At 34.0% G+C, this 10000-nt stretch overlaps 2 protein-coding genes across 2 annotated transcripts in view; one reads left to right on the plus strand and one right to left on the minus strand.

The window, feature by feature from the left end:
- Window positions 1–4507, plus strand: part of LOC125032598 — a 9185-nt gene extending 4678 nt beyond the window's left edge. The window contains exons 3-5 of the mRNA XM_047623851.1: window positions 562–737; window positions 3421–3518; window positions 3935–4507. Of these exons, the coding sequence (XP_047479807.1) occupies window positions 562–737; window positions 3421–3518; window positions 3935–4139 (479 nt within the window). The 3' untranslated portion in view covers window positions 4140–4507. The remainder of the gene's footprint in view (window positions 1–561; window positions 738–3420; window positions 3519–3934) is intronic.
- Window positions 4508–8173: 3666 nt separating this feature from the next.
- Window positions 8174–10000, minus strand: part of LOC125032382 (titin-like) — a 66580-nt gene continuing 64753 nt past the window's right edge. Inside the window, exons 16-17 of the mRNA XM_047623478.1 lie at window positions 9060–9127; window positions 8174–8765 (exon numbers count right to left, since the gene is read on the minus strand). Coding sequence (XP_047479434.1) covers window positions 8406–8765; window positions 9060–9127 — 428 coding nt within the window. The 3' untranslated portion in view covers window positions 8174–8405. The remainder of the gene's footprint in view (window positions 8766–9059; window positions 9128–10000) is intronic.

Consider the following 10000-nt stretch of genomic DNA (forward strand, 5'->3'; position numbering starts at 1 on the left):
TGTATTTGCTTGTCTGTCTGTGTGTCTCTTTCTGTCTGTCTGTCTGTCTCTCTCTATATATATGTATGTATACACACTGACACACACACATATACATATATGAAATGTGAAATGAGTTGAAGAACACCATTTGTATATACACAAAGATACAAACAAACATTCATATCCATACATACATACATACATACATACATACATACATACATACATACATACATACATACATACATACATACATACATACATACATACATACATACACACATACTCAGGCACACTACACACACACACACACACACACACACACACACACACACACACACACACACACACACACACACACACACACATATATATATATATATATAATCTCCATTTCCTGTTCCTTCTCTCCCTCTTTCCATTTACATCCCATTTTTCCATTTCTTATTCCTTCCCACGTTTTCTTCCTTACATTAACCCCCCCCCCCCCCTCCATCTCTCTCTATCTCTCTCTCTGAGGCATTTGTGTATCTTTCCCTGACATGTTCATTCATTTGTTTGTTCAATCGCCTTCCACAGGTTTTCTGTTGAACATGCCCATCTCCCTGGCCTTGCCCACCCTGGCTTCTGTGAACGGTCGCTCCCTGCAGTTCCTGATGCCAGCAGAAGGAGAGGAGATTCCCGATGACCTGCTTTGGGAGCCTGCTTACGAGGAGCAGTTGGGTCGGCTTTCAGCCTACTTTGCTCATCTCGAGGTAAGAGGATTTGGGTTGCGGGCGCACACGCACACACACACGCACACACGCACACACGCACGCACCGACATCCACACCCACGCGCGCGCGCGCGCGTGTTCGTGTTCAGATGCCATGTCAAGGCCTGTTTGTTCACGCCACAGCTCTCACAGCACCAATTAACACCTGTGGCCGCCAGTGGGCCCGCCTCCCCCAGCCAGCAAGGGGTCAGCCAGGGGGCTACCCTGGAGCCCTTTCTGGAAGTTTTCCCGATTATCACATGTTAATTATCTTCCCTGAGATGGACGATGTAAATGCATTCAAACGAAAATGAGCTATTCATTTTATCCCTGTTTCGCCGTTTCACTGAGAGTCGTCAAACTTTTTAACCTGAGAGCTTGAACAGGATGTTTGACCAAAATTACTTCGTCAACAAAAGCGCCGGCTAATGCAAGATCCAGCAGAACACTTACTAACATTTTCCGAAGTTGACATCATAATGAAATCAAATTCTGTCGACATTGTAGTAAGTAAAACATCGTTCCAAAACAATAAGCAAACACAGAAGGGTACCACTCACATGACAAAATTCGCGAGGGCAAAGAAGGTGACGAGGTTGCCCTTTATATCAGACACAGGCCCATGCAAGAACATAAAATTCATCAATCCACCCACTGGCGGCCTTGAAACATTATTGGCTCGCAGCTCAGCCCAGGCGGTTGTCTCTCGAAATCTGTGAGCAGGTAATCTCCGGAATATATTTTCAAACTAGGGCACCTACCCAACACATCCTCAGAGGCGCATAATATAATATTTTTTCTCCAAGTAAAGTACGAAAGTCCCTCTTCACCACACTGGACGACCTTATCACTTCCCCGAATTGCGAATTGATATATGTATTATATTTTAAGTAGGTTGTAACCTAGAAAATGAAATAGACAAAATCGTAACAACGAACATTTTTATGGAAGTCCAGGATTCTTCCCGCGTCTAGGCGATAATGGTCATCTGTCGCTATACTGGGCACCAAGGAGATTCCAGGAACCACGCCATTAAAGAGAATTAAAATGCATACAAAGACTATCGGATTCTAAGATTCAGGAGTTTGGATAATGCACAACACATGGAGGGTGTGGTTCTTTGCGACCCCAATCCGAATGCTAAATGTCAACTTTTATATAAAATCAGTCCGGAATAAAGTTAATCGATTCTCCTTGAAAAGAATATCGAACCCCTTTCCGCACGCACGCACGCACGCACGCATGCACACACACACACACACACACACACACACACACACACACACACACACACACACACACACACACACACACACACACACACACACACACACACACACACACACACACACACACACGATGCGATAATATACTTAGCAAAAAGGTTAGCCAAAAAACAAGATCGGCTAAGACGAATAATCATTAATATTTCATTGCCAAAATTAATGAAGTAAACTGCAAATCATGGTACAGTCACGTTATGCATATAATTGGTGACAAAATAAGTGACAGTTACCGCTCAAATCAACGAAATTGCCGACTCGCCCGAGATCGCTGTATCATCAGTAACCATTTTGCTGAAATTAATGAGCTACTCCCACCATTGCATAAAACAGTTGCTTCCAAACAATTTTAAGTCTACCGATATCTAAAGAGGGCAGCAAACGACAACCAACCGACATTATTTCGGGAGTTTGCTCCAAAACTCACCTACGCTCTTTTTCTCGTATTCTCAGGATATCCTCCAGCACACGCTTTGAAATAATCAAATTAAAAGAACCACAGAAAAAAAAAAAAAAAATCTTTGTGCATTATAAAGGATCAAACTAAACCACGTGTCCTGATGTGCTAAATCAGCTGAAAATCCTCCTCCTAGAAGAGAGAGTTTTTAGCAAAAGAGGTCACCAGTAACATTAAACCATCCGCTAGACATCGTGATCACATCTGGACTTCCTTCAGTCTAGGAAACACCTCCGGGATGTTGATTCAGAAGCGAACCAACATATATACCACCAGATATTATATGGCAAATGTACCTCCTAAATTAGACATATAAAAGTCAATAGTTTAAAGTAATAGTTATACAATGTTAATGGTATTAATGATAATAATAATAATAGTTATAATGATAATAATAGTGATAATAATAATAATAGTGATAACAATAATAATAATAATAATGATAATAATAATAACCGTAATGATAACACTAGTATTATTGATATTATTATTATTTTTGTCATTAATAATGGTAATAACAATATTATGATTATTCATATTATTATTATTATTTTTTTATTAATAATGGTATTGATATTATTATTATTATTATTATTATTATTATAATAACTATTACGAACATGCGCGCACACGCACACGCACAACACATATATTTGTCAATTATTATCCTCTTGCATTGTGAAGATATTCTCATTCATACTTTTTCTACACATACGCGTGTATTTGTATGCATGTATGTATGTATGCATGTATGTAAGTATGTATGCATGTATGTATGCATGTATATATGTATGTATGTATGTATGTATGTATGTATGTATGTATGTATGTATGTATGTATGTATGTATGTATGTATGTATGTATGTATGGATATGGATGTTTGTTTGTATCTTTGTGTATATACAAATGGTGTTCTTCAACTCATTTCACATTTTCTTTGCAGCTTCCTACTCTGTCATGTCAAGAACGACTTGTCTGTGAACTGGCCGCTGATCCAGACAGCTTTTCGCCGATCGGGGAGATCTTCATGAAGGAACTGAGGTAAGGTGTTTTGGTCGTTGCCTTCATAATCTTGATTATTATGATAATGGTATCATGGTTATAACAGGGATTGTCATAATAGTGTTAAGATGATAATGATAATGCTTTTGACAATGGTATAGATTATTATAATGATAATAATTATATTTAGTATTATTATTATCACCATCATCATTATCATCATCATCGTTAGGATTAGTGTGTGTGTGTGTGTGTGTGTGTGTGTGTGTGTGTGTGTGTGTGTGTGTGTGTGTGTGTGTGTGTGTGTGTGTGTGTGTGTGTGTGTGTGTGTGTGTGTGTACATACATGTATGTGCAAGTGTGCATGTTTTTTGTATATCATTATCATTACAATTCCATGTAAAATGTCCGCGTTATTATTATTCACACACACACTTCTCCGCTTCCTTTATGCAGGCTGACCCACGGCCCCGTAAAAACCACATCAGACTCCCTCATGTGGCGCTACATCTCGGCCGCAAGAGAAGGGTTTGGGTCCGTCAGTGGGCAGTGTGCAGAGGCCTTCCCTGTCTGTCCGTACGCCCCGAACAGGATTCTTAACATGGCTGTTTTGAAAGTGTGGAAGTATATTTCCGAAAGATTGAATCTTCAGTTGGTATGAGTTGGTCTTTTCTGAAATGGGGTTTTGGGATTTATGAAGTAATTTTGGATGTCTTTTGAATTTACTTTTTCATTCGATTTATTGAATATTTTAAGCATTATTTTTGATGTATAGAGTAACATTGGAAGTTTTTTTTTTTACATTTGCAAATTTTCAATATGTTTCCTAATTGTTGCAATTTATATATATATATATATATATATATATATATATATATATATTTGTTTGTTTTTGCACCCAGTGGGATTCTAGACAAACCTGTTAAGTACTTTTCTAATATATTGAATCGTCAGTAGGTTTGTGATGACTTTCCAATATATTTTTCATACTTTTGGATATTTTTAGAACTAGATAAAAAAAAAATCACAAATATATATTTTGTAATGATTTAATAGTTGTCCTTAATATATTATTATTTATCATTGTTTTTATTATTATTATTGTTATTGTTATTATTATTATTATTGATATTATTATTCTTATTATTTTTATCAATATTGTTATTATTATTATTATTGTTATTGTTATTGTTATTATTACTTATTGTTATTGTTATTATTATTATTATTACCATTATCATTATTATTATTATTATTATTATTATTATTATTATTATTATTATTATTATTATCATTATTATCATCATCATCATTATCATCATCATAGTCATTTGCATTCAATGTTAACATTTGTTTGTTGAAGGTCTGGCATTATATTTTCAGATAAATTGTAGCTTTAGTTGATTTGGGCATTATATATATATATATACATATATATAAATATATATATATATATTTATATATATATGTATATATATATATATATATATATATATATGTATATGTATATGTATATGTATATGTGTGTCTGTGTATGTATATATATGTATGCATATATTATATATATGTATAAATATATAGGATATACATATATATATATATATATATATATATATATATATATATATATTTAGATACACACTAACATACATATAAACATATCTATATCTATATCAATAACAATATATATATATATACATATATATAATTATATAAATAAATATATATATATATATTTACATATATATAATTATATAGATAAATATATATGTATATGAATATCTACATATAATATATATGTATATATATATTTATATATCATATATAAACATATGTAAATATATATATATACATATATATATATATATATAAATATATATAAATATATATATGAATATATATATATATATATATATATATATATATATATATATATATATATATATATATTTATGTATAAGTATTTTTGTTGTTGCTTAATATTTAATATGTTTTAATTATTTTATTTCATCTTAATTTTGAAAGAGTGGGTTTGTAGTGTGTAATCATTAAAGTTTCTTAGTAAAATATCTTCATTAAAAATATATATTATTCATGTAATTATTCATACAACTCTATTGCCCATGAGTTAATGGAATAGAGCAAATCTGGATAGGCAACTCTTACACCTTGCATAATGATTGTTATATCATTTGATTGTGTATACAATGTAAAATAAGTTTTCCAGTGGCCAGTATTTTTTTAATAACATTTATCTCTATTTTAACTCACACACACACACACACACACACACACACACACACACACACACACACACACACACACACACACACACACACACACACACACACACACACACACTAAATACTAAACTACTTCTACTTCATTATCAAATGTGATAGAAAGTGTTATTAAATTTTATTGCTTTATTTTATCATCTGAATACATATAGATGTTTCTGATTAACAACACCAAGGAAACACTAACGAAAGACTAGAATATTTATGTATATATATACTAAGTTATAAATGACTAGATATTATCTTGTTTTTTTCACTAATGCACACAAGTCAAACACAACAAAATCCTTATTCTGGGCATTCACTTTTTAAATTAGGCTTCGAATAAATACATCTTCCTTTGAAAGAAGGAAATGCTGCTCAGTGTATGTGGTATCATATTATAACCAGTTTCTGGAGACTGGCTTTTGAACACTTTTTGAAGGTGTTCGATGGCAAGCTGGTTTTGTAAATAAAATATGATATATTGTACAATTCCATTTCTGTATAACATATGCACAATAAATACAAAACAGTCCAGTGTTTTTTATCTTTCATTCTTACATGTCTTTGACTTTTTGTCCTAAAATGTCACAAGAAAGTTAATAATGAAAAAGAAAAAAAAAAATATAAAGCACTCATACTTTCACTCAAAATTCTTATAATAAAAAATTACATCTCTCTTCTAATTAGATGTTTGTCAAGGTATATAATTCCATCTACATTTGTTGAAAAAGAAATATCCAAATAAAGACTTAATATGATTAACTGCCAACAATGTTTTCATTTATCAGATATAAATGCTGCTAATGGAAACACCACACAACTTAACTGTTATAATCATCACAAATTAACAACACACAGCTTTAAATCTGAGAGGTTCTTCTGCAATGAAGCTAAAAATCACTGATTTAAATTATTGTGTAACAATTGCAAAGTTTTTTTCAATGTTTCCAGAGATATTTCAGCATATAGGATACATTTGGCCACATAATAGAAAGGAATCCTCACTTACTTGTTTAACACATACCCTCTGAAACTAATTCACAGTAAATCTGCTATAACATTACAGATAAGTAGTGCTTCACCAAGAAGGGTCTAGTTTTTACAATTTTCTTCTGATAAAGTGCTCACTGAAAGTGCATGTACTATAAAAGTGTCACTCTGACCCTGTGTATGTATGCTCTAACAAATATATCATTAGTCAAAAAAAGAATAAAAAATGCTTGCTCTTTGATTTGTCACTTCCAACAAAAGGGGAAAAACCATAAATTACAGTTTTAGCTTACATGGGAGACATAAGTAGTTGTACAAACCACATATATGTACTGTACATAAAGACGGAATAGAAAAATCATATCACAACTTCAGTGTTATCATTCTGTTAAAAGTTTATAAAGGGTATTCTGCTTTGTAGGTAAATGCCTATATATTTTCATATACTGTGGAGTGCATTTTACACTAATCTTGGACTGGCTCACACTACAATGATCTAACTCAGCTCAGAGAGTGATTTACTTAGTTTGCATATTTAATTACTTGTATTATCACATACCATACCTGTACGTACTATGCATAAATGCTAAGGAGCTGTTAACTTAAAAAGAGTGTATTGTTATTACTTAAAATACTCATTCTTGAAATACAGCTACGGCAAACAGCTCATTATTTTCAGATTACTTAACAAATGACTACAGGTGCAAGAATAAGTGTGTGCCCAAACAGTTCATGAGAAAGTATTAGTCTCATTAATATTAAAACATAGTCATCCTTTCTCATTTCTTTATAAAATTTAATTTATGGTCATTTTTTATTTTGGGTAATAACATGATAATGTGCTATACCCTCCCTGTGCTACTGTGTGAGCCACGTATAAATATATGTGTGAAAATGTATGTAGTAGAGGAAGAATGATAGATAAATAAAGTGTTAGAGAAAGAGAAATAGAAAGAGAGAGAGAGAGAGAGAGAGAGAGAGAGAGAGAGAGAGAGAGAGAGAGAGAGAGAGAGAGAGAGAGAGAGAGAGAGAGAGAGAGAGAGAGAGAGAGAGAGAGAGAGAGAGAAAGAGAGAGAAAGAGAGAGAAAGAGAGAGAGAGAGAGAGAGAGAGAGAGAGAGAGAGAGAGAGAGAGAGAGAGAGAGAGAGAGAGAGAGAGAGAGAGAGAGATATATATATATATATATATATATATATATATATATATATAGAGAGAGAGAGAGAGAGAGAGAGAGAGAGAGAGAGAGAGAGAGAGAGAGAGAGAGAGAGAGAGAGAGAGAGAGGAGAGAGGGAGAGAGGGAGAGAGGGAGAGAGGGAGAGAGGGAGAGAGGGAGAGAGGGAGAGAGGGAGAGAGAAAGGGAGAAGGAGAGGGAGAGAGGAAGGGAGAGAGAAAGGGAGAAGGAGAGGGAGTGAGTGAGTGAGTGTGTGTGTGTGTGTGTGTGTGTGTGTGTGTGTGTGTGTGTGTGTGTGTGTGTGTGTGTGTGTGTGTGTGTGTGTGTGTGTGTGTGTGTGTGTGTGTGTTTTATAAAATATTTAGATACACACTATCTAGACATGAAGTAAAAATAACAGTGTGGCTACTGGGTATTCATGTTTAGCTTTAAACATTCTTTTTTTAAATCTTTAACATTACCTCTACAAAAAGTTATGAAATCTACTCGCTGTCAGCATTATCTGAGCTGGTATTTTCTTTCAAGGTTGAACTGTCAATGTCAGTTTGGCCTTCCTCTGCTACAAGAGATTCACTTGGCGTACAAGGAGCAGCTTGTGGATCTGTGGCTTTGGTAGAGGAATCGTCAACAGGGCAATTGGTAGAGTCTTTCCCTTGGTCTTCATGAATGTTTGTCTTATCTGAACTTTTCTTTTCTTCCGGTTCCTTAGAACTGCTTCTTTCTTTTCCTTTCACCACTTTCTCCTCTTTCTGAGGCTCTGTTTCTTTCTTTGATGCACCTTCTTCATCCGTATGAAGCTGGGCTGCTTGACTCGATACTTCTGTTGACTCGGATGCCTTTACCTGCAAAACAGTGAAAATCCAGAAAATGTGTAAACTCATCTGGAAAAATTTTGTCTTCACTTAAATGACTTTAATAAATTCTAAAAGCCCTTGATTATCATAATTATTCTAATAGAGAAAAGAACTTAAAATATTCCCAAATGTTCACATGTGCCAATCACAAACACACACACACACATGCATGCACACACACGCACGCACGCACGCACGCACGCACGCACGCAGCACGCACGCATGCACGCACGCACACACACACACACACACACACATGCTAATTCCTTGGACTTGTCTTACTTTATCATTGACAGGCTCTCCACCAGAAGTTTCTCTCTGTGTTCTGAGTTTGTGAGCAGTGTCTTCATCTGTAACACACAAGTTAGTATAAAAGTCAATTCACTAATGGTACTACATTTTTAGCTCTTAACCCCTGGATAGCTGGTGTGCATAAGGCTATATTTGCATAATGATTTTAGTTGTGCAGAGGTCGCAGAGATGAGGACCCTCCTCAAATTTCCACTAATATGGTCATTATTGATAATAGACACTCCCATATCCTTATTTTGACTGTTTCTGGAAATAATCTTGTCCTTACCATCAGGGGATTACAGACCAATGATATCTATTACATAGTTACAATTTTGCTACAAATCCACATAAATACTTAAAAAAAAAAAAAAACCCAAACAGATATAGTGTATATCTGTAATACATATTATTTTCTTCTATTGTGAAGATCAGTGATGTCTCATACGTAATTCTTCATTTGCAATATGTACACTGGTATAATCTAAGGTAGCAGAATGGGAATCACTCTGATTATTTTCCCTGTGAAAACAATAAGAGCAAATTGTAGAATCTTTTTTAATGTTTATATTACAAGGATTCTTGATGTTTCAAATTATACTTGTAAGTGTACAGTTCAATATGAACGTTGGCATCATATAGTAAATGTATAAATAAATAAAGATAAGTAAAAGCATGTAAGATTAGCAGTAGTTATTACACTTTATAAAACAGACATTGAAGTTGTCTTTTAGGAGACTGCATTACAAAGCAAACATTCTTACTACCTCAGATGTGATAGCCTTAGGTCAAGTTGTATTTTTGGCTATCAACCAGCAATCTACGGATCATGAAAAAAAAATACCTTCATCAAACAAAATTCTAGAAAAAAAAAAAATTGTCTCTTGCTTCTTCTGGTAGTATTCAGGGGAATGGATATACAACACACCTAT

The sequence above is a fragment of the Penaeus chinensis genome, chromosome 14 (assembly GCF_019202785.1).
Source record: "Penaeus chinensis breed Huanghai No. 1 chromosome 14, ASM1920278v2, whole genome shotgun sequence".
NCBI lineage: Eukaryota > Metazoa > Arthropoda > Malacostraca > Decapoda > Penaeidae > Penaeus > Penaeus chinensis.